The 25,653-nt window shown below is 47.0% G+C and overlaps 1 protein-coding gene across 1 annotated transcript in view; it reads left to right on the forward strand.

Annotated features, from left to right (window-relative positions):
- The window catches only part of LOC115474119 (DNA annealing helicase and endonuclease ZRANB3-like), a 142,118-nt gene that overhangs the window by 43,358 nt on the left and 73,107 nt on the right, over nt 1–25,653 (forward strand). The window contains exons 7-9 of the mRNA XM_030209453.1: nt 1,315–1,486; nt 8,603–8,734; nt 24,006–24,125. Coding sequence (XP_030065313.1) covers nt 1,315–1,486; nt 8,603–8,734; nt 24,006–24,125 — 424 coding nt within the window. The remainder of the gene's footprint in view (nt 1–1,314; nt 1,487–8,602; nt 8,735–24,005; nt 24,126–25,653) is intronic.

The raw sequence follows: 25,653 nt of genomic DNA on the forward strand, positions 1-25,653 counted from the left end.
CTGGCTGGTGACCCCCCCCCCCCCAGTCTCTTTTAACTTATTCCTCCCCACCAGTATCTCTCCGCAATCTCATTATTTCCATGAAATGTGCCACCACCCAGTAAGGCAGGGAGCCACCTACTCCAAACTACCTTTCCCTCAAAACCAGCTAGCACCCCATTCCATGATTCCCCAGCCCCTACTCCCATAAGCCAATCAACTCCCACACATCTGTTACCTCAGTAAGCCGATCAGCTCAGCCCATATGCCCCCCCAAGCCAGTCCCACCTCCAGTCTTTACCTCCTACAAGGCAGAGCGGCACCTTCAGTCTTTACCCCTGCACGAACAAGTTAGTGACCTCCCTAGCCAGTCAGTGATTCCCTAGGCTTTACACCCTACCTACAACCAGTTAGCCTCCCTCCTTCCCCCAGCTAGTTCTCAGAGCCACTCACTTTTTCTGTGGCTGCTGGAGCAGGGGCTTTTTCTTGTCTGCACCACACGGCTCTGAATGAATCTGAACCTCACAGGTGCAGGAACTCTCACATTGGTCTCGGTTTCTCAAGTCTTGCAAGATTAGTTCGAGAGGTCCTCCATTTGCATGGCACAGATTCTCACATAGCCACTTGACACAAGGAGAAAAACCTCTTGCTCCAGCAGCTGAAAAATACCTTTGTTTTTTAAAAAGGCTATGAAAATCCCAGGCACCTCCTGAAGTAACGGGTTCGCGAAACAAGTGGCTCTTGTCAGGGTTTTGGACAGATGGAATTTGTTCATGTACTGCAGCACTTGAAGAGAGTGCTACTGTTCAGTGCATAAAGGAAATCTGAGGATTTGGTATTGGGAAAGAATACCTCTTCAGTCAAGCTAAGTACTTGTGGGACTTTATTTTGATATAAGTCATGAACTACCAGTGGTGTTGGAACTTTGGGGATTTGATGTGGATATTTTTCTTTTTTGATGACTAACAGACCGTGTGTGGGTTTTGGCTGTTTTTCTCTTTTTTTTTAGTTTGCAACTTTTTTTTCTCTGTTTTTTGAGGTTTTTTTTTGTTGCTCTCTCTTTTCTGGAGATAGATAATTTAGTGGGGGGCAATGATAATATCAGGGAAACCCTTTGGGGATAGACTGACACGTTTGATCATACCATTGTTATTTGAGTTTTGAGGCCTCATTTGTTTAAATGGTGAGATTTTTCATAGCTCCCCACAGTCTGGGTTAGCCATCTTGTTAGCAAGCTGCATGTTTCATACTCTTGACTAATTTAATGAGGTAATATAGCTGGCTGAATTTTGCAGTAATCATACAAATACCTTTAATTTTTCCTTTAATTCTCAGATATTTTGGAAAAATTCGTCAGTGGGACTGCAGAGGGGCCTCAAACTTGAATGAATTACATCAGCGATTAACTAGTATAATGATCAGAAGGTTAAAAGAGGAGGTTTTAACTCAGCTTCCACCCAAAATCAGACAGCGAATTCCATTTGATCTTCCAAAGAATGTTGCTAAGGTAGGTTGATTAATGAACATATATACCTGTAATAGGTATATGGGAACACTTCTTTGTAAACATAAACGTTGAAATATTCAACATGCTTCCATGAGATATAGAAACATTGAAAATGACATGGGAAAAGACCAAGTGGTCTATCCAGTCTGCTCATTTACACCACCAACTCAGTTGTGTAATTCCTTCCTCTTCCTAAGAGATCTTCAGTCAAGTCACATGCTTTCTTGAATTTTGGTGCTATTCTCATCTCCATTTGGAAGCATAGGAGCCAACGTTTCAAAATTATTTGGGGTGCTAAGCCCAATGGAGATAACCCCCTCCCTGGACACATCCAAGGAATTTTCTTAATAATGGGGGTGCTCAAGCACCCAAAGAGTCTGCTCCAATGTTTGGAAGTTGCTTTCTGTAAAGAAATGTTCTCCAAGGACAAGCAGGCTGTATTTTCACATGTGGGTGACTTCATTCACATTGCCCAATGCGGAGCTTAAATCTAATACAGCTTTAAGAGCATGCACAGTGACTGCATCGCATGTGCACAAGTTCCTTCCCACCCGCAACGAAAGTTCGGGACCAGCAGTCTCTCTTCATCCGCCATGAAGAGAGAAGTTGTCCTGCGCTCCTCAGTGTCTGGTGCACGGGTCTGTTTTTGAGCTTTTTAGTGCCTTCCCTTTTGGGCTTTTTTTCCCTGATTTTTGTTTTATTTTTCTTCATAAAATTTTCCTCTCCCTTCCTGTATAATCTTTATGCTTTCCCCACTTTTAAGTTTTCTTTATTTTTACTGTGCTCAGTAGGCTCAGGCTGTTATGCCTGATCTCCAGTCAGGATCTATTTTTTCTGATGCTTGCCCCTTTTTTCAGTCACCATTGAGCCATTTGATTTGGCCACAGCTGTTTTCCCTTCCAAGTCCTTGATGGTTCCCAGTGGCTTTAAGCGCTGCAGCCAGTGTAATAGGACCGTCTTTGGCAAATACTCAGTGTTTGGGGCCTGAACATATACCCCCTTCCAGCTGTGTTCTTTGCCAGGGAGAGGCTCAAAAAGAAGAAAATTTTGGAGCCTGGTCTGAAACCTCGGCAGCGATGTCAGGAGTTGCATCGGGTGCTTTGATCCATGTGGCTAATAGACCTGTCTTGGACACTGGGAGTGGATGTGCATCGAGTGGGTCTGCCTCGATGCCAACAGGTGTGTAGGGCCCCCTGAACCAGTCAGTATTGGACCTGACCCCAGAGGCGACATGAGGATTTGCCAATGTCTTTGTTGACACTGAGGAGCATCGATGACCTGCATCGGCATTGATCTTCCTCGATGCACGATGCAGGAAACTCTGGGGTACTGAGGGATTCGGTCTCCAAGAAGCGTCAGAACCAGGAGGACTGCTCCCCCCTTGACCCCTGCAGTTAAGCAGTCTGTCTTTGAACCAACATGCCTGTCTTTCCCTATGGCCTCTCTTGATGATTGCATCCGGTCCATGCACTTGGTGGGGATTTTACAACAGTGTGCAGTGGCATCTGGGGTGCTTGCAGCAACTGTGCCTCTTGCTAATGCCCCACAAGGCCCTTAGCCTGCGGTGAGGTCTCCAACTCTGGTGTCAAATATTGCACCGATGTAGACTGGTGCCTGTGCTGGCACCCCCTTGAGTTTGGTGGAAGAAGCTTTGCCAGAATCGAGGATGGAACTAACACCTCAATGCCCCTCTTGGAGACATGATTCCTCTTTATCAAGGCAGGCTCGGGTCTCGGCCCTCCCACAGGGAGTTCTTTGCCAATACCGATGAGGAGTGCTCATTGGAGTCTGATTAGGATCTATGGTTCTTCTCAGAGGATGAGTCATATGGTATCGCATCTGACCCCCGAGGAAAGGAGGAAGTCTCCACTTGAGTGCCTTTCCTTCCTGAGTTTTGTCAGGGAAATGGCGCCTGCTATTCCCATTCGTTTGGAGATGGAAGACGAGCCCAGGGCTCAGATGTTCGAGGTCTTGGACTACAAATCTCCTCCTAGAGAGGCTGTGATGGTCCCTCTTCAATGGATCCTGAAGGATGTGCAGGTGAAGAATCTGAAGTCCCCTCTGTCCCTGTCCTGTCCAAGAAGATAGACACCATGTATCAGATCCGGAGATCCCCAGGGTTTGACAAACCTCACTTGCCTCGTCATTCCTTGGTGGTGGAATCATGCTCAAAAGAACCAGGAGTTGTAGAGACTGTGCTTCAAGCACCCTTGGCAGAGAAGCTAGAACCCTGGATTCTTTTGGGTGGAAGATGTTTCAGGCCTCTATTCTCATTTTCTGCAATCTTGCCAGCTGTACATGAGCATCTACTTGCAGAACCTGGTGCACAGTATATCTGATTTGGCAGACTTCCCCCCCCCCCACCTGGAGCAGGCCAAATCTCTTCGCTAGCTGGTCAAGCAATTGAAGGCACGTCATAAGTTCTTGGCCAGGGGTGCTTTTGATAGCTTTGATGAGGCATCCTGTATCTCTGCCCAAAGTGGCTTCATGTCTCTGACTTGGACCCTGTGGTCCAGCAGAGACTGGTGGATACTACATGCCGGGGGGGGGGGGGGGGTTAGCCTTTTGTGGCGAGAAGGTGGAGGAAGTTACTGAACTCATCAAGAAACACACTGACACCATTGCTACTGTCTCCCACCGGGTACTTCCTGCAGCCTTCTCACCTACTAGGTTTTTGGGCAAGTCAAAGAGGGGTTCCTACTACTTACAGAGGCATAGGTATGCTCCTCCTCACAGGCTTCAGCAGGTTCCATCCCAGCATTCTTATTCTCTTCAACAGCTTTCACCCAAGGCCTAGCCAATTCCCCAGTCAAAGCAGGGAACGAGCTTATGATGGGCGCCACAGAACATAGTCGCAGTAAACGTGACCGTTCCGGACAATCTGCCGGTGGGGAAGAGGCTGAATTTTTTTCTAGGAGAGGTGGCCCCTTGTGACCTCCAACTGGTGGATTCTTCAAATAGTTTGCTTACACCCTGAATTGGCGTCAGAGACCACCAGATTGGCCACCGAGAGAGCATCTTACTTAAGCTCTCAGCATAAGCAGGTACTTGCAGAGGAACTCTCCGCTCTTCTAAAGGCCCATGCGGTCAAGCTCGTTTCACCAGGGGGAAGAAGGGAAGGGATTCTATTCTAGGTACTTCCTTGTGCCGAAGAAAACAGGGAGGATGTGTCCCATCCTAGACTTTAAGGGCCCTGAACAAATTCATAGTCAAAGAAAAGTTAAGGATGGTTTTGCAGGGCACCCTTCTCCCCGTGATTCAGGAGTACAATTGGCTATGCTTTCTGGAATTAAAGGATGCTTACTTCCGCATCCCAATACTTCCAAGTCACAGGAAGTATCTTCGATTTTGGCCGGGGACACATCACTTCCAGCTATGCGTGTTGCATTTTGACCTTGTGTCTGCTCCCAGTAGTCACAGCATCACTAAATAGACTGGGAGTCCATGTGTTTCCCTACCTGGACAATTGGCTGGGAAAGAGCACTTCAAAGGATGGTGCTCAGGAGTCCGTGCAGATTACCCAAACTGGGTGTTAGAGCTAATAAGCTTTATTTTAAACTACCCCAAGTCCCATCTCCACTCAGCAATTAGACATGCAGCAGGCATGGGCTTTTCTCCCTGTACTGAGGGTGGACATTCTGGTGGCCCTTGCCACCCAGGTCTAGGCCAGCCGGCAGGTCATAGCTCGGAAGATATTGAGGCTGTTAAGCCACATGGCTTCCACTGTCCATGTCACTCCCATGGCACATCTTAACATGTGAACTCTAGCTTCCCAGTGGTGTCAGGCCTTGGGGAACCTAGTGGATATCAACCGACACTAGAGTTGGTTCAGTCTTCTTTGATAGACAGTTTGATTCAATTTGATTGTGTGACTCTTATTCCGAATTGGTCAGCCACAGAAGGTGCTGACGACAGATTCATTCTGCCTGGGATGGGGAGCTCATGTGGATGGGTGCTTGGTCAGCTCAGGAATAAGATATTTAGATTAACCTCCTGGAGCTACAGGCAATCTGGAATGCTCTAAAGGCTTTCAGAGATCGGCTGAACTCATTCAACAGACAGTCAGGTTGCAATATACTACACCAGCAAGCATGGGGGTACCAGATCACACTTACTATATCAGGAGTCTGTCCTTGGAGAAAGCGAAGCTACTTACCTGTAGCAGATATTCTCCAAGGACAGCAGGCCATGCATTCTCACATACTCTCCCACCTCCCCTTGGAGTTGATTCCATGCTAAGTTGTTGTACTTCTGGTCCAACACTCTCGCTGTGGGTGGGAAGGCACTCGCACATGAGCAGTGGGAATGCTGCACATGCTCTTAAAGCTGTATTAGCTTTATTTAAACGCCGCACCAGGTGACGTGGATGACGTCACCCATGTGAGAATGAATGGCCTGCTGTCCTTGGAGAATACCTGCTACAGCTAAGTATCTTCACTTTTCCTTAAGTTAGTCCTGTATATGTCCCCCTTTCATCCTCAGCATAGAATGACACTTAGTTCCAGATCCTCCTTTCCATTGAAAGATGCTAATTCCCATGTATTTGTACTTTGGAGGATTTAAATGTCCTTTTCAGATCTCCTTGTCTCTCTTCCTGGATTGACTATCCAGCTTATATCTGTTTGAAGGTGCAGGGTGCAGAATTGCATTGTACTCCAAATAAAACCTTATCAGAGGTTTATACAGAGGAACCATCAGCTCCTTTTTTTCCTGCAGGCCATTCATCTCCTAATGCAGCCAAACATTTGGATGATTTTTTAACGTTGCCTTGTATGCTTTTTTGGCCAGAATAGTACTGTAAGTTACTATGAGGTCCAGGCTTTTCTTTTGTTTATAGAAGAACTTTCATTCTCTATACTTAACTGCTCCCTTGGGTTTTTGCGGCCCAAATGTATGACCCTCTATTTTTTAGCATTAAATCTTAGCTGCTAAACTCTAGACATTCCTTAAGCTTTTCTGGGTCCCTTCTTATATATTCCACACCTTACAGGGTATCTACTGTGCTACAGATTTTGGTATCTTCTGCAAAAAGCAAATCTTTTTCAACAGCTCCTGCACAGTGCTACTTTAAAAATATTTAGAACTTCTCTTCTTGGGAAGGGCTTGAGAGAGGACATCAGGGAAGAAACTTCTTGAAAGAGACCTGGGGATAAGGGGGTATGTGTAGGAGTGGTAGATAAACTGGGGGGGAAAAAGCAAGGAGATCCAAGGGAGAATCAACGGGGCAGATGGGGACAAGGAGATGTGTTTGGTGGTGGGAAATGAGCTCTGACTGAGAAAGTGCTGAAGGTAGGGTGAGGTGGGGATATTAAAATGAGTGGGAAGCTGAATGAAGGGGACAGTGTTGAATAGGTCTTTATTTGTCAACTAATGACGCGTTTGAAGGTAGAAAACATGCCGGTCAATATTCAGCTGGCAGCAGTAAGCATTTTAAGTACTGACTGTTACTGGCTAAATTAGACCTAGATATTCAATGCTGGGATATGTCTGGGCGTCAGCATTGAATATTATGGGTATGACCTGACATGGGCTGGCTGCCTACCCTTATGTAAATCTTGGCCAATAATTGATCTGGGACTCGCATAATTTAGTTATGTGAGTTTGGCTGAATATTGGTCATTGATCAGGACCAGTATATGGAGATCTGTGTGGTCCTCCAACCTCACCTCCTCCAGGGTTCCAGTTCCCCCAGACCCCTTCCACTCCAGCCTTGTCTGTCATTGGTTTCAAAGTGGCGGCACTGACCCCTAGCAGTAGTGTCATGATGTATATTGGGGCTGATTAGAACCACCAAGGGGGGAGATGGTAATGAGAGATCCAAAATGGGGGGCTATTGGACAGTGGAATTGGAAAACATTGGGAACCTGAGGGGGATTGGATCTGGAGGGGGGTGGGTTGGGAGATCCAGCAACCTGAAAGTTATGAGAGTGCTGGCCAGTATTTAGTGCTGGCACTTCCATATCTAAATGGCCCAAGTTGGGACTACTTTTTGTGCTGTCCTTTCTAGCTGCTTTAGCTATATGGACACCAGCGCTGAGTATGGCCTGTGCCAACATATTTACTGTCTCTTCCCCATTCCCCATTGGTCTGACCCAATATGGCTATTCTTATATTTTTATGTTAAATTTGCTCCTAGACTGCCTGGATTCTACCTTTGCAGTTAGTTAATATTCAGTGGCACTGCCTGGTTAAGTGACGCCGAATATCGGCAGCAGGCCTGCTCAGCATGGTTTAAGCAGTCAGGAGCCTCTCCTACTCTTTTTAAACCACACTGAATATCAACCCCTTGGTGTTTGTGTTTTCTTTCTACGGGTACAATTATTTGTACTCTTTTTCAGTGGAATCAAATATGTACATGTGTGTTCTCCGAGGACAAGCAGGCTGTGTTATACTCACAACTGGGTTGGCGATTCGCGCCGACCCGCGAACTGGCATTTCACATAGCAAAAAGTTTGCTGGAGCCTTCTGAGCCCGCTGCGCGTCGAACTGCGCATGCGCCGAGTGTCTTCCCATCTGCTGCGCGGCCATGCTCCTCAGCTCAGTGAAGAGTAAAAGAGAGAAAAAGGAGACAACTCCAAGGGGGAGGTGGGCGGGTTTGTGAGAATCATCAGCCTGCTGTCCTCAGAGAATTTTAATCTGACATTGAACGCTGGTTTGGACAACATATTATTCACAGACTCACATTAGCTACTCCTGCATTGATTTTTGACTGGGAATTCCACTGCTATTGCAGAGAGAAAACTCGCATTATGTTGCTCCTCATACATGGTAGTTCTTTGTCCTAGAGTACCTGGGCATTGGAGACTCAGTAATGATCTATTATCCTCTCCTGAACACCTTACCCAACTGGAACGAGACTTAACGGGACTGTAACTATCTTAATGATACTTGGAAGGTGTCCTCTATTATACTGTGGGAAAGTATGAAAGACGTAATGCGGGGGAAATTGATAGCTTTACAAGTCCATGCTACTAGAACCCAGATGAACAGGGTAGTATATTTGAGAATATTTCCCTTTTCTTACTTCTTGCATCACAGTAAAACCTAGGACATGATTCACAGTTACATTAATTGTTCTCTTTAAAGTGCTAAACATTATTCTTTCCCCCCACATAGGAAATTAATAAGAGTTTCGAAGAGTGGGAGAAATTAAGGGCTCCAGATTCGGTTGTCACTAACACTGGCAGCTCCTTTGTTCAAGTCATGGGACTCATTACACGCATGTATAAGCAAACTGCAATTGCCAAGGTACTGTATAGTAAAATCTTTTGTAATAAGATGCTACTGTGTGTCTCTTTCTTTGAGGACAAACATGCTGTCTGTATTCTCACAGTTGGGTGACGTCATCCATCAGAGCCTGGTACGGACGCATATAGCTACTAGAAATTTCAAGCAGCGTCCCTCCACACGTGTGGGTGCCTTCCCACCCCGACGTTCGAGCACATGTACCTCATTCTGTTTTTATCGGGGCTGAGAGACTACAAAGATCGATTTATGATCTGGCACAATATTTTATATGGTAAATAGAGTGCTCCAAATGCTTTTGATACAAAAGTTTAGCAGGAATGCACACTAATGATTTGTGTTTTCCTAATGCCTATAATATCCATCTAAGGAGATGACTTGCTAAAGCTATTTTCCCCATTCCACATCTGTTGAATCAGCTCAAACAGCTAAACTTCAACAGTACCAAAACCAGTATGTTATAATACATGGAGAGATAGCAGCAGGTCCTCTTTGACTCCAATATCGAGTAATACAAGACATGTGCCACTTTTTCTAAAAACAGGTTTTTCGTATTCAACTGTCCCACCTCAGATCCTTCAGTTTCCAGAGAAGCAACTGGGCCAAATCTGGGGTAACGGAGATGACATCCGTAAGATTTCTCATGGCTTGACACCACTGGGAAGGAAACGTCCATTGGGTGCTCAGCAAATGGGAGTGACATGCATAGTGGAGTCCATGTGGTCCATCCTCTGAACCTGAGTGGCGATGACAACAAGAGCATTTGCCTGTGCTGGTGGTGAATAGGTCTGAGCTTGTACCATGTCTAGCTGGGTTCCTATGTGTTTCATTTGTTATACCGGGAGTAGATGGGACTTGGGATAGTTTATAAAGAACCCTGGAATCTCCATCACCTGAACAGTTCTTTGTATTGACTCCTGGACACCATCCTTTGATATGCTCTTGACCAGCCAATCATCCAAGTAGGGAAACACATGCACCACCAGCTTACACAGCGATGCTATTATTATGTCAAGACACTTTGTGAAAACTGGTGGCAGACAAGAGGCCCTGCACCCTGGCTCACCTTCCGTTGTTGGAAGGCATTGGAGCTGGACTCCATGGCTGTCTCTAGGCTACTCCTCTGACGTAGTGAGTTGCCTGCACTGCTGCCTTCGACATTGGTCCTCCTAGGTGCGCAGTGAACCATAATTTAAAGAGCCAGTGCACTTGTTCTCGTCAACAGCGTGCGCCTAAGGCCCCTGCTGCTCCCCAGCAAAAGCAAGGGATGGGCTTTTGACTGGCTCCAGCAGAGCATAGCCACCATAAAAGTGGCCATGCCGGTTGGGGGGAGGTTAAAATTTTTTCACCAGAGGTGGCCTCTCATAACCTCCGACTGGTGGGTTCTTCAAACGGTCTGGTTAGTATACACCCTTAATTTGGTATCCAAACTCCAAATTGCCCACCGAGAGCTCATTCCTTCAGCTCTCAGCACAAGCATGTACTTGCAAAGGAACTCCCTGCCCTTCTAAAGGCCAATGGTCGAACCTGTTCCACCAGGGGAAGAAGGCAGGGATTCTATTCCAGTTACTTCCTTGTGCCCAAGAAAACATGGGGATGTATCCCATCCTAGACGGGCCCTGAACAAATCCATAGTCAAAGAACAACAGAGTAGTCCCTAAGTTCCAACCGAAGGTAGTGTTGGAGTTCCGTCTGAACCAGTCGATTGTCTTGCCAACATTTTTTCCCCGTCCTCATGCCCACCCTGGCGAAAGCAGCTTGCACACCTTCAACTGCAAGAGAGTGTTGGCCTTTTACATGGAGTGGACGAAGCCCTTCAGACAGTACACCCAGTTGTTTATTTCTTTTGATCCCAACCGGAGGGGAGTCACCATCGGTAAATGCACCATTTCCAGTTGGCTAGCAGATTGCATTTCCTTCTCTTATGTCCAAGCTGGGCTGACTCTAGCGGGTCATGTCATGGCTCATAATGTCAGAGCCATGGCTGCGTCGGTGGCTCACTTAAAGTCAGCCTCCATTGAAGAGATTTGCAAAGCTGCGGCATGATCTTCAGTCCAAAATTCACATCTCATTGCTGCCTTCAGCAGGATACCTGATGCGATAGCCGGTTTGGGCAGTCAGTGTTGCAGAATCTGTTTGGGGTTTAGAATCCAACTCCACTCTCCTAGGCCCGTTTTGTTCTGTTCCAGGCTGCACGCTCAGCTAGTTTGTATATAGTATCAGGTTAATCTCTGTTATGTCATTTCCGTTGCGAGGCCTAATTGACCAATGTTTGTTGTTTTGGGTGAGCTTGTGTGCTAGGGATACCCCACTTGTGAGAATGATTCAGCCTGCTTGTCCTTGGAGAAAGCGAAGTTACTTACCTGTAGCAGGTATTCTCCGAGGACAGCAGGCTGATGGTTCTCACAATCACACCCACCTTCCCTTGGAATTGTTTCTTTCTCTTGTTTATGCTTTTGGATTAAACTAAGAAGCGCAGTAGTGCGTTGGCCGGGAAAGCACTCTGTGCATTTGCGGTGCAGCGCAGCACGCGTGCCAGAAGGCACCAACAATTTTTTTTTCCTTTTTGCTATGCATTATGCTGGTTCTCGGGCTGTCGACCTACTTGTGAAGGGGGAAGTCTTGCCTCACCAATCTACTGCATTTTTTTGAGGGGGGTGAACAAATGTGGACAATGGGGAGCCGGTGGATATTGTGTATCTGGATTTTCAAAAGGCATTTGACAAAGTGCCTCATGAAAGACTCCTGACGAAACTGGAGAGTCATGGGATCGGAGGTAGGGTATTACTATGGATTAAGAGCTGGTTGAAAGATAGGAAGCAAAGAGTACGGTTGAATGGTCAGTATTCTCAGTGGAGAAGGGTAGTTAGTGGGGTCCCGCAGGGGTCTGTGCTGGGACTGCTGCTTTTTAACATATTTATAAATGACCTAGAGATGGGAGTAACTAGTGAGGTAATTAAATTCGCAGATGACACAAAATTATTCAGGGTCGTCAAGTCGCAGGCGGAGTGTGAAAGATTACAGGAGGACCTCGCGAGACTGGGGGATTGGGCGTGCAAGTGGCAGATGAAGTTAAATGTTGACAAGTGCAAAGTGATGCATGTGGGTAAGAGGAACCCGAATTACAGCTATGTCATGCAAAGTTCCGCGTTAGGAGTTACGGACCTAGAAAGGGATCTGGGAGTCATCGTGGATAAGATGTTAAAAACTTCTGCTCAGTGTGCTGCAGCAGCTAAGAAAGCGCACAGAATGTTGAGTATTATTAGGAAAGGGATGGAAAACAAACATGAGGATGTTATAATGCCGTTGTATCGTTCCATGGTGTGACCACACCTCGAGTATTGTGTCCAATTCTGGTCGCCGCATGTCAAAAAAGATATAAAGGAATTAGAGAAGGTGCAGAGAAGGGTGATGAAAATGATAAAGGGAATGGAACGACTTCCCTATGAGGAAAGGCTGAGAAGGTTAGGGCTCTTCAGCTTGGAGAAAAGGCGGCTAAGGGGTGATATGATAGAATTCTACAAGATAATGAGCGGAGTAGAGCGGACAGATGTGAAGCGTTTGTTTACACTTTCAAACAACAACAAAACCAGTGGACACAAGATGAAGCTAGAATATGGTAGATTTAAAACAAATAGGAGAAAGTTTTTCTTTACTCAGTGTGTAGTTAGACTCTGGAACTCGTTGCCGGAGAATGTAGTGACAGCAGCTGGCCTTACGGAATTTGGACAGATTCCTGAAAAGTCCATTGAACATTATTAATTTTTTTTTTTTTGGGGGGGGGGGGGGGGGGTTGCCGGGTTCATGAAGCCTGGATTGGCCGCTGTCGGAGACAGGATGCTGGGCTTGATGGACCCTTGGTCTTTTCCCAGTATGGCGGCACTTATGTACTAATGATCAGCCTGCTGTCCTTGGAGAATCCCTGCTACAGGTAAGTATCTTCGCTTTATGCCTTAGCCTCTGCCTGTTTGTACATGTCTACTCTGCTTGGCTGTGGTCAGATTCTTTATTATTTTTTTGTATAGTAGATAAGGCTAGAATTTTCAACTTTTTTTATCCTGAACTAGAGTTTATTTTTAGTCTGTATTTTATCAATTTGTATTTTGATTGAATAAAACTTGATTATGAATCTATCGATCATTTGTCTTTTTGTTCAGCAGAATTACAGAACCCCCCCCCCCCCCCCAGAAGGCAAAATGTTGTAACATTGTTTTTTTTGTTTATAAAGTGACAGTTCAAAGGAAACGAATAAGGAGGTCCATTGATTTTAAGCTCTCAGGGTGTTTGAAAACATTTTATTCTTATTGCAGATAAGGCAGGATAATAGGTTATCACAGCATGGGCGTCGTCACCAATAGATCCCATGTAGGAATGCTTCTACAGCCTGGTAAATACTAGAAGTTTTTTAAGTACACATGTACTCTACTTTCTCCGAGGACAAGCAGGCTGCTTGTTCTCACTGATGGGTGACGTCCACGGCAGCCCCTCCAATCGGAATCTTCACTAGCAAAGTCCTTTGCTAGCCCTCGCGCGCACCGCGCATGCGCGGCCATCTTCCCGCCCGAAACCGGCTCGAGCCGGCCAGTCTTCTTTCGTCCGCACTCGGTACGGTTGTGTTTTCGCCGTGTCGAGCCCCGGAAAGTCGACCTCGCGCGTCCTTTTTCTCTTCGACGTGTTTTTTTTCTTCGGAAAATCTTTAAAAATTTGTTCGGGAAGTGCTCCGGAAGCCCCCTCGGGTTTCGTTTTGCCCCTTCCCGTATTTTCAGACTTTGCCCCGGTAAGTTTTCTTTCGTCGTCGGGGTAGGCCTCTTTTTGGCCTCGGTCGAGATTTTTCTCCCTCAAAGTTTTGGTGCTCACTTTCGTCATTTTGGATTTTGATTTCGCCGGCGTGATTTTTCCGCCCATGACATCGAAGCCTTCCAGCGGCTTCAAGAAGTGCACCCAGTGCGCCCGGGTAATCTCGCTCACTGACAGGCACGTGTCGTGTCTTCAGTGTCTGGGGGCCGAGCACCGCCCTCAGGCCTGTAGTCTGTGTTCCCTTTTGCAAAGGCGGACTCAGGTAGCGAGATTGGCCCAGTGGAACGTTTTGTTCTCGGGCTCTTCATCGGCATCGGCACCGGGGGTATCGTGTGCATCGGCGTCTTCAGCGTCCAGAGCTTCATCCTCGGCCGCCAGTGCATCGAGGCATCGGACCTCTGCATCGGCGCCGAGACATCGGATAGCTGCATCGACGTCTGTGGTACCGGGACCTCGTCTGCTGATGTCGTCGGACGGTGGTGCATCGTCTGGAGTGCAGGTGAGGGCTGTCCATTCCCCTGCTGGTGGCGGTGAGCCTTCGGGTGGGTCTCCCCCTACCCTGAGGGCTCCTGCGGTACAGCCCCCCCGAGACCGACCTCCTTCGGCCTCGGCCCCGAGGAAGCGACGGCTGGATTCTACGTCCTCCTCGTCGGTACCGGGAAGCTCCGGTGACATGCTTCGTTCCAAGAAGTCGAAGAAGCATCGTCACCGGTCCCCTTCCCGTGTCGGTACCGAGAGCTCTGGGTCGCCGAGGGAGTCGGCACCCAGCAGGCATCGGCACCGAGAGGACCGCTCACCCTCTATTCAGGAGGTGTCGATGCGCTCCACTCTGGACAGCCCGGAACAGCCTCCACGCCCGGAACAGGTTCTGACGTTGACGCCTGCATCGACTTCCATGCCTTTCTCTGCAGCCGCTCTGAACGAGAGCCTCCGGGCCGTTCTCCCAGAGATTCTGGGAGAGCTGTTGCGCCCTACCCCTCCGGTACCGGTGGTGCTTGCGCCGGCAGGTCCATCGCCCGAGGTGAGGTCTCCGGCGTCGGTGCCGCGTGCGGTGCCGGCTGCCGTCGCCTCCCAGGAGGGCTCCCCGACTACGTCGGCGGAGGGAGCTTCGCCGATGCGGGCGAGGGAGTCTACCTCTTGACGCCCCCATCGTGGACGTGGCTCCACAGAGTCGAGTCGGGCACGGTTGCAGACACAGGTCCGTGAACTTGTGTCTGACACCGAGGGTGAGGCCTCGTGGGAAGAGGAAGAAGACCCCAGATATTTCTCTGACGAGGAGTCTGAGGGTCTTCCTTCCGATCCCACTCCCTCTCCTGAAAGACAGCTTTCCCCTCCTGAGAGTCTGTCTTTCGCTTCCTTTGTCCGGGAGATGTCTACGGCCATCCCCTTCCCGGTGGTTGTGGAGGACGAGCCCAGGGCTGAAATGTTTGAGCTCCTGGACTATCCTTCTCCACCTAAGGAAGCGTCCACTGTTCCCCTGCACCATGTCCTCAAAAAGACATTGCTGGCGAACTGGACCAAGCCTTTAACTAATCCCCACATCCCCAAGAAGATCGAGTCCCAGTACCGGATCCATGGGGACCCAGATCTGATGCGCACCCAGTTGCCTCATGATTCTGGAGTTGTGGATCTGGCCCTAAAGAAGGCTAAGAGTTCTAGGGAGCATGCTTCGGCGCCCCCGGGCAAGGACTCTAGAACCTTAGACTCCTTTGGGAGGAAGGCCTACCATTCTTCTATGCTCGTGGCCAAAATTCAGTCTTACCAGCTCTACACGAGCATACACATGCGGAACAATGTGCGGCAGTTGGCGGGCTTGGTTGATGCTCTCCCCCCTGAGCAAGCCAAGCCTTTTCAGGAGGTGATCAGGCAGCTGAAGGCGTGCAGAAAATTCCTGGCCAGAGGGGTGTATGACACCTTTGATGTTGCGTCCAGGGCTGCTGCTCAAGGTGTGGTGATGCGCAGGCTCTCATGGCTGCGTGCCTCCGACCTGGAGAATAGAATCCAGCAGCGGATTGCGGACTCGCCTTGCCGTGCGGATAATATTTTTGGAGAGAAAGTCGAACAGGTGGTAGAGCAGCTCCACCAGCGGGACACCGCATTCGACAAGTTCTCCCGCCGGCAGCCTTCAGCTTCTACCTCTACAGGTAGACGATTTTTCGGGGGAAGGAAGACTGTTCCCTACTCTTCTGGCAAGCGTAGGTACAATCCTCCTTCTCGACAGCCTGCGGCCCAGGCTAAGCCCCAGCGCGCTCGCTCTCGTCAGCAGCGTGCGACTCAGCAAGGCCCCTCGGCTCCCCAGCAAAAGCAAGGGGCGAGCTTTTGACTGGCTCCAGCAGAGCATAGCCGCCATCCAAGTGTCAGTGCCGGGCGACCTGCCAGTCGGAGGGAGGTTGAAAGCTTTTCACCAAAGGTGGCCTCTCATAACCTCCGATCAGTGGGTTCTCCAAATAGTCCGGCAAGGATACACCCTCAATTTGGCCTCAGAACCTCCAAATTGTCCACCGGGAGCTCAGTCTTACAGCTTCCAGCACAAGCAGGTACTTGCAGAGGAACTCTCCGCCCTTCTCAGCGCCAATACGGTCGAGCCCGTGCCATCCGGGCAAGAAGGGCTGGGATTCTATTCCAGGTACTTCCTTGTGGAAAAGAAAACAGGGGGGATGCGTCCCATCCTAGACCTAAGGGCCCTGAACAAATATCTGGTCAAAGAAAAGTTCAGGATGCTTTCCCTGGGCACCCTACTTCCCATGATTCAGGAAAACGATTGGCTATGCTCTCTGGACTTGAAGGATGCCTACACACACATCCCGATACTGCCAGCTCACAGACAGTATCTGCGATTTCAGCTGGGCACACGTCACTTCCAGTACTGTGTGCTACCCTTTGGGCTCGCCTCTGCGCCCAGGGTGTTCACAAAGTGCTTGGCTGTAGTAGCAGCAGCACTTCGCAGGCTGGGGGTGCACGTGTTCCCATATCTCGACGATTGGCTGGTGAAGAACACGTCCGAGGCAGGAGCCCTGCAGTCCATGCAGATGACTATTCGCCTCCTGGAGCTACTGGGGTTTGTGATAAATTACCCAAAGTCCCATCTTCTCCCGGTGCAGAGACTCGAATTCATAGGAGCTCTGCTGGATTCTCGGACGGCTCGTGCCTATCTCCCAGAGGCGAGGGCCAACAACTTGTTGTCCCTCGTCTCGCGGGTGCGAGCGTCCCAGCAGATCACAGCTCGGCAGATGTTGAGATTGCTGGGCCACATGGCCTCCACAGTTCATGTGACTCCCATGGCCCGCCTTCACATGAGATCTGCTCAATGGACCCTAGCTTCCCAGTGGTTTCAGGCTGCTGGGGATCTAGAAGACGTGATCCACCTGTCCACGAGTTTTCTCAAATCCCTGTATTGGTGGACGATTTGCTCCAATTTGACTCTGGGACGTCCTTTCCAAATTCCTCAGCCACAAAAAGTGCTGACCACGGATGCGTCTCTTCTGGGATGGGGAGCTCATGTCGATGGGCTTCACACCCAAGGAAGCTGGTCCCTCCAGGAACACGATCTACAGATCAATCTCCTGGAGTTGCGAGCGATCTGGAACGCTCTGAAGGCTTTCAGAGATCGGCTGTCCCACCAAATTATCCAAATTCAGACAGACAACCAGGTTGCCATGTACTACGTCAACAAGCAGGGGGGCACCGGATCTCGCCCCCTGTGTCAGGAAGCCGTCAGCATGTGGCTCTGGGCTCGCCGTCACGGCATGGTGCTCCAAGCCACATATCTGGCAGGCGTAAACAACAGTCTGGCCGACAGGTTGAGCAGGATTATGCAACCTCACGAGTGGTCGCTCAATTCCCGAGTGGTGCGCCAGATCTTCCAAGCGTGGGGCACCCCCTTGGTGGATCTCTTCGCATCTCGAGCAAACCACAAAGTCCCTCAGTTCTGTTCCAGGCTTCAGGCCCATGGCAGACTGGCATCGGATGCCTTCCTCCTGCATTGGGGCGAGGGCCTGCTGTATGCTTATCCTCCCATTCCTCTGGTGGGGAAGACTTTGTTGAAACTCAAGCAAGACCGAGGCACCATGATTCTGATTGCTCCCTTTTGGCCGCGTCAGATCTGGTTCCCTCTTCTTCTGGAGTTATCCTCCGAAGAACCGTGGAGATTGGAGTGTTTTCCGACCCTCATCACGCAGGACGAAGGGGCTCTTCTGCATCCCAGCCTCCGGTCCCTGGCTCTCACGGCCTGGATGTTGAGAGCGTAGACTTTGCCTCTTTGGGTCTGTCAGAGGGTGTCTCCCGCATCTTGCTTGCTTCCAGGAAAGATTCCACCAAGAGGAGTTACTTCTTTCTAAGGAGGAGGTTTGCCGTCTGGTGTGACAGCAAGGCCCTAGATCCTCGCTCTTGTCCTACACAGACCCTGCTTGAATACCTTCTGCACTTGTCTGAGTCTGGTCTCAAGACCAACTCTGTAAGAGTTCACCTTAGTGCAATCAGTGCATACCATTACCATGTGGAAGGTAAGCCGATCTCAGGACAGCCTTTAGTTGTTTGCTTCATGAGAGGTTTGCTTTTGTCAAAGCCCCCTGTCAAGCCTCCTACAGTGTCATGGGATCTCAATGTCGTTCTCACCCAGCTGATGAAACCTCCTTTTGAGCCACTGAACTCCTGCCATCTGAAGTACTTGACCTAGAAGGTCATTTTCTTGGTGGCAGTTACTTCAGCTCGTAGAGTCAGTGAGCTTCAGGCCCTGGTAGCCCAGGCTCCTTACACCAAATTTCATCATAACAGAGTAGTCCTCCGCACTCACCCTAAGTTCCTGCCAAAGGTTGTGTCGGAGTTCCATCTGAACCAGTCAATTGTCTTGCCAACATTCTTTCCCCGTCCTCATTCCTGCCCTGCTGAACGTCAGCTGCACACATTGGACTGCAAGAGAGCATTGGCCTTCTACCTGGAGCGGACACAGCCCAACAGACAGTCCGCCCAATTGTTTGTTTCTTTTGATCCCAATAGGAGGGGAGTGGCTGTGGGGAAACGCACCATATCCAATTGGCTAGCAGATTGCATTTCCTTCACTTACGCCCAGGCGGGGCTGGCTCTTGAGGGTCATGTCACGGCTCATAATGTTAAAGCCATGGCTGCGTCGGTAGCCCACTTGAAGTCAGCCTCCATTGAAGAAATTTGCAAAGCTGCGACGTGGTCATCTGTCCACACATTCACATCTCATTACTGCCTGCAGCAGGATACCCGACGCGACAGTCGGTTCGGGCAGTCAGTTCTTCAGAACCTGTTTGGGCTTTAGGATCCAACTCCACCCCCCGAGGGCCCTGTTTGTTCTGTTCCAGGCTGCACTCTCAGTTAGTTGGTAAATTTTTTAGGTCAATCTCAGTTATGTCCTCGCCGTTGCGAGGCCCAATTGACCATGGTTGTTGTTTTGAGTGAGCCTGGGGGCTAGGGATACCCCATCAGTGAGAACAAGCAGCCTGCTTGTCCTCGGAGAAAGCGAATGCTACATACCTGTAGAAGGTATTCTCCGAGGACAGCAGGCTGATTGTTCTCACAAACCCGCCCGCCTCCCCTTTGGAGTTGTGTCTTCCCTTATCTTTGTCTTGCTACATATGAGACTGGCCGGCTCGAGCCGGTTTCGGGCGGGAAGACGGCCGCGCATGCGTGGTGCGCGCGGGCGCGCGAGGGCTAGCAAAGGACTTTGCTAGTGAAGATTCCGATTGGAGGGGCTGCCGTGGACGTCACCCATCAGTGAGAACAATCAGCCTGCTGTCCTCGGAGAATACCTTCTACAGGTATGTAGCATTCGCTTTATGCCTGCTGCTGTCATGTGGGACTACCTCAGTCTTTCCAGAGAGTCATTGGACATGCATCACCAGAGCTCACCTTGAGACAGTGTCTGTTATTAAAATGTATGCTTTCTTTTTTTCTTTTTTTTTTGTGTTCTGTGATTGTCGTGCTGTACTACTTCCCTCTTAGTGTCTTAGGTTTTTGATCATTTGTCAAGTTTCTCCTAAATGTTTGCATTGCCCAGTGTAGTCCTCAGTGAGGTCCTTGGGCTCCTGGTCGGCGTACTTAGTTTCAAAATCAAATCATTTGATTTTTGCAGCAGCTATTTTTCTGGATGAGATGTCGAAGGAAAAGTCCCCAATGCTTTTAAGATGTTCAGCAAGTACAACAGGATTATATCCCTTACAAATACCTATAACTGATATCGGCAATGCTTAGAGCCCAATCATGAACTCTTTCATTATAAATTATATTCTCGATATCCAAGAGAAGCTTTCATGATCAAGAGAAGCAGCACAAATGTACTTTTGATACTGAAACATTCCGTCCAACTTCATTTTCAGAAGTATCAGCGTCTTTGGGTCTTAGATCTCCAGAGGTCCCTGTGGATGCATCAGCAATAAAAGTACATTCCCTTCCAAATTGCATAGTATCGGAAAATACTCATGAGAAATGTGTCCAAACTGGGCTGGGGAGGTCATGTAGATGGGTTCAACACTCAGGGTTTGTGGTTCCACTTGGAGAAACTCTGCCAGATAAATTTCTTGAAATTGAGAACAGTATGGAATGCTCTAAAGGCTTTTGGAGATCAATTAGCTAACAAAATTATATTAATACCGATGAACATTTAGGTGGCAATGTATTACATCAGCAAGCAGGGCCAAACAGGATCATATCTCCTATGTTGGAAAGCTCTCAGGATGAGGAACTGGGCAATTTCTCTAGGAAGGGCCCTCGGAGCCGCTTATCTGGCAGACAAGCTGAGTTGTGCCCTACAACCACACGAGTGGTCCTTGGACAAGGATGTGGACACGCCCTTGAAAAATGTTTCGCCACTCTTCAGAACAAGAATGTCCTTCAGTTCAGTTCCTGGATAGGGACTACACACAGCATACTAGTCTGACGCCGTCCTCCTAGATTTGGGGGAAAGGTCTTCTGTATGTGTATTTTCAATTCCTCTGGTAGTGAAAATTCCTGAAACTTAGATGGGACAGATGAGCCATGATTTTCACCACCCTGCATTGGTAAAAACAAACATGGTTCCCTCCTCTTCTGGAACTTTAATTATTTATTTGTTGCATTTATATCCCACAATTTTCCCACCTATTTGCAGGCTCAGTGTGGCTTACATTGTTCCACCATGGCTAATGCCATACCAGAGTAAAAGATACAATTAGTAATTACATAAGAATATGGGTAACATAATGGAATAAAGCATCAGGTATAAAGAAATCACAATCGGAATTACAGTTAAAGCAGTAATGCGCTAACTTTTCATAAGAAGACCCATAAACTAGGGAATTCCTCATCTTTGATCATGCAAGCTCAAGGGACTTGTGGCACTCCAGCATCACTGCTTGGATGTTGAAAGGGTAATGGTTTCTTTGAACTTGGTTACCGGGAGAGATTCCACTAGAAGGTCTAAAAATGGAGGAGGTTTTTCATCCGGTGTGATGGAAGGGCCATAGACCCTTTTCTTGTCCCATGCAAAAACTTCTTGAATACCTTCGTTTGTCTGAGCCAGGTTTGAAAACCAACTCTGTTAGGGTACACCTTAGGGAAACCCATCTCTCTACAGCTTGTAGTTGTTAAATTAGTGTGGGACATGCTACTATTGAAGCATTCTATCAAGCCACTTAGTATCTCTCAATTGAAGTACTTTACCTGAAAGGTCTTATTTTTGATAGCAGTCTCTTCAGCAGAGTGAGCTCCAGGATCTAGTAACTAAAAACTTAAACCAAATTCTTTAACAACAGGGTGGTTTTCCAAACTGATCCCAAGTTTATTCCTAGGGCCCTATCTGATTTTGTTCGTAATTATTCTATCATCCTGATGACATTTTTTTCCAGGCCTTATGCCCACAGAGATGAAAGCGTAGTGCACAAACTGGACTGTAAGAAAGCCTTGGCCTTCTATTTGAAATGGGCTCAAGCTTTTAGAAAGTCCACCCATTTTTGTTTCTTTTGACCCAAATAGAGTAGGGACTATAATCTAACGTATTCTGTCTATGTGGCTAGAAGACTGCATTTCCTTTACTTATGCCTGAGTAGATTTGATTCTTGAGGGTCATATCACAGCTCACAATGTCTGAGCTATGGCAGTGTCAGTAACACATTTGCAATTCACTTCGAAGGAGGAAATTTGCAGAGCTGTAACACGGACATCTGTTCATACATTCCCAGTTTACTTTCTTTTTTAAAAGGATTCCATTCAGTGTGGAAATTAAAAAGAATGAGACCTTTCATCCGCAACCTGGTACAATCAATGGTACTCAGTCATCTAGATTACTGCAATGCACTCTACGCTGGCTGCAAAGAGCAGAGATAATCAAGAAACTTCAGACAGCTCAGAACACTGCAGCTAGACTCATATTCGGTAAAACAAAATATGAAAGTGCTAAACCCCTACGAGAAAAGCTACACTGGCTCCCACTCAAGGAACGCATCACGTTCAAAATATGTACCCTAGTTCACAAAATCATCCACGGAGACGCCCCAGCCTACATGTCAGACCTGATAGACTTACCACCCAGGAATGCTAAAAAATCATCCCGCACATTCCTTTATCTTCACTTCCCCAACTGTAAAGGTCTAAAATACAAACTAACGCATGCGTCAACCTTTTCCTACCTGAGCACACAATTCTGGAACGCGCTGCTGCGCAACTTAAAAACAATCTGTGAACTAACTAACTTCCGCAAAATACTGAAGACCCATCTCTTTAGCATAGCATACCACAAAGACCAACAAATATAAACTCCTATACATACATTCAGAACTGCCTTTTTGCTTGTTAATCTACTATTATGTTTTATCATTATCATGTTACCCAAGACCCTCTATTATACTAAATGTATAGTTTCTTATATGTTTCCACTATTCACGATATATTGTAAGCCACATTGAGCCTGCAAAGAGGTGGGATACAAATGCAATAAATAAATAAAATAAATAAATTCCACCCACAACAGTAGGTTTGGCTAGTCAGTCCTCCAGATTCTCTTTCGGGATTAGAATTCAACTCCATCCCCCATAGGCCCGTTTTCTTTTCTGTTCCAGGCTGCTTTCAATATAAAAGAAAAATATACTCATTAGGCTACCTGATGTCTGCTTGTTGCAGTGCTTTGTATTCCCCCCCCCCCCCCCCCCCCCTTATTTTCTGTTGAAGGCAGCCTGTAGCTAGGGAGTCTCATGCAGTGAGGACTTGATATCCTGCTTGTCCTTAGAGAAAGTCAAGTTAATTGTGGCAGATATTCTCTGTGGACAGCAGGATGCATGTTCTCACATATATACCTACTTCCCCAAGGAGCTGAATTTGGCTCAAGCTGTATAAATAGACTGAGGTAATCCCAAATGACAGAAGCAGGGGGAGAATGGCGCTTAGTCATAATGGAGTGACTCAAATGCTTTTACTGCTTACTAAGCTGGAGTAACTGTACCACAGGAGCTACGTTGGTGACGTCATCTGTGCTGAGAGGACTTGTATTTTGATTTCTTCAGAGAACACCTGCTACACATAAATAACTTGGTTTTATGCTGTCCCCTTTGTCGTTATTAAACCTTAACGAAAGAGCTCATTATGTTCTGTAATATTTAATAGTTGTTATCATTTATGACTTAATCTACATCACATCCAGAATATTGGCTGGGCAGGGCAGAGTCTCTCCTTTTCTGGGTCTGCCAACCTGTCTCTGAAGTGACATGGTAGTGGTTCAACCAAACTACTGTACTAAATCTGAGTTCAAGTAGAACCATATCTTCATCTCCTGTGTGGTCAGTCATCCTGTTGGCAAGTGTCTGAAAAGGTGGTGGTGCAAAGGACAATGACAGTGTCATCCAGTTCAGGGTCTATCATCAATCCTTTGGACTGAGATGACAAGTAGCTTGGTTGTGTATCTCAATAAGGTAACAGCAATTGCACTATTTTATGAGTTCAGGGGTAGCTTTAAGACACCTTATTAAAGGCTAGACTGCATGCAGGCAATTTAGAATATGGGATTACCCTTGCGTTTCGCTAATGTGATTCAGGCTAAACAATCTGTCAAACTGCATATGGACATATTGCAGGGCCTTTCTCTGTTTGGGCCTTTTTGCCAGATGATTTTCACCTTGCTATTGATCCTTTTAAAGATTTAATGTACTTTTGTTTTTCCTCCTTTTATCATTATTGTTTGTAATTATAAACCACGCAGTAGTGCAATACGAGCAATGAACAGTAGAACATGAAGCAAATGTAAATACATTTTACCTAAAAGAGTTTGGGTGTTAATTCCCTAGTCAGGGTATTCTTTAGAGCTGTGGTCTTTATATATTTTGCACTCAAAGCAGTATTAATTGGTTTGCTTTCCTGTTTTGTTTTATTTGTTAAGGGGGGGGGGGGTTAGATTTTTATAACTTAGCATAATGAATTGAAATTTGCCATGCACGTATTTTAACATTCTTTGAGTCTGTAATATATATGAGTCTTTCTTATATTTTAGGCAGGAGCAGTCAAGGAATACATTAAAATGATGCTTGAAAATGATAAGCTCAAGTTCTTGGTTTTTGCTCACCACTTAACCATGCTTCAGGCTGCTACAGAAGCTGTTATAGAAAGCAAGGTAAAAAAAACTTTCTTTTATCTTCTCACCTATGACCTTTGGTAACATTTCTTCTTGTAGTTCACTCACCCCATCACCAAGTTCTAAAGCAGAAACTGAAAATGTACTACTACTGCTATTTAGCATTTCTATAGCGCTACAAAGTGTACGCAGCGCTGCACAAACATAGAAGAAAGACAGTCCCTGCTCAAAGAGCTTACAATCTAGTAGACAAAAAATAAAGCAAACAAATTAATGTGTAGAGGAGAGGAGGGTAGGTGGAGGCGAGTGGATACAAGTGGTTACGAGTCAAAAGCAATTGTTAAAGAGGTGGGCCTTCAATCTAGATTTAAAGATGCTCAAGGATGGGGCAAGACGTAGGGGCTCAGGAAGTCTATTCCAGGCGTCGGGTGCAGCAAGACAGAAGGAGCGAAGTCTGGAGTTGGCAGTAGCGGAGAAGGGAACAGATATTTGTTTTCATTTCCTAATGGCTATTCAGTCTTTCAGTTAAAAATGGCTGTATGTATGACTGACTTGCATGTTTCTTGTGTACTGCGCTGCAAAGAGCACATACAAATAAATACCTAATCTTCCTGATAATGCTAAAAGCAAAATGGTTGATGAATAATCTATTTTCAGAAATTTCTGAATAGGTAGGTACAAATGGAAAAGTGAGAAGAAAGTCTAATTACACATTAAGTGAAATTCTGCTCATTTTTTATGACAACCATTATTATTGAGAAACAGCTATGGAAAATAGCATTCTGTGGGAAATCATGGAGTAATGATGAAAACCATGAGCTATGCAGGTTTCCTCCTTCCCAAAATGATGGGTTTTCTTATTTTCTGCATTATGTTACCCCCCAATTTTTTTAAGGTCAATTGGTTGTTTTTGTGGTGACATACAGTATTTCACCCGGGCATGGAGTGACATATACCAGATTGAGGATATTGAACAAGACATCTGCAAAGGTTTTAATGGCAACAGGCGTTTTCTTCTTTAAGACACAATTTAACTTTAGAATCTACAAAAATTTCCTTTCATAAACATTCACTTTCATTAAAACAAAAAAAGGTGCACACATGCGTACTGAGAGGTTCAAGTTAGTTTCCTTTCACCACTTTAAAACACTGTAGCCATCAGTAGACAAAGCTGAATTATTAGCATATCTCCCTTATTAGTGTTAGGGTTAAACAGTGCTTCTAGTTTATCAATTCTTGGTTTTCAGACTGGCAGAATTTCTTCAGGTCTGGGATTACCTGCACTTGAAAGTGGCCTGCACTGAGGCCACTTATAGCGCGGCTTTAAAATGGCCGCATTTTCCATTTGTTCAATTAATGGCTATGCATTAATTTCCCAATTAGCTCGGGAGCCCTTACTGACACATGTTTACTAGGCGGTAAGGGCTCACGTGCTCATTGGTTAACTTGCGATGATGCAGCTGCACTAGCTGATTAGTTCTGGGCACACCTACTCTCCACCCCCAAACACACCCCCAGCACAGCAATCCCCAAACTACCGTGGGATGTCTCAGTACGCCCCACGGTA

Source organism: Microcaecilia unicolor, chromosome 7 (assembly GCF_901765095.1).
Source record: "Microcaecilia unicolor chromosome 7, aMicUni1.1, whole genome shotgun sequence".
Classification (NCBI taxonomy): domain Eukaryota; kingdom Metazoa; phylum Chordata; class Amphibia; order Gymnophiona; family Siphonopidae; genus Microcaecilia; species Microcaecilia unicolor.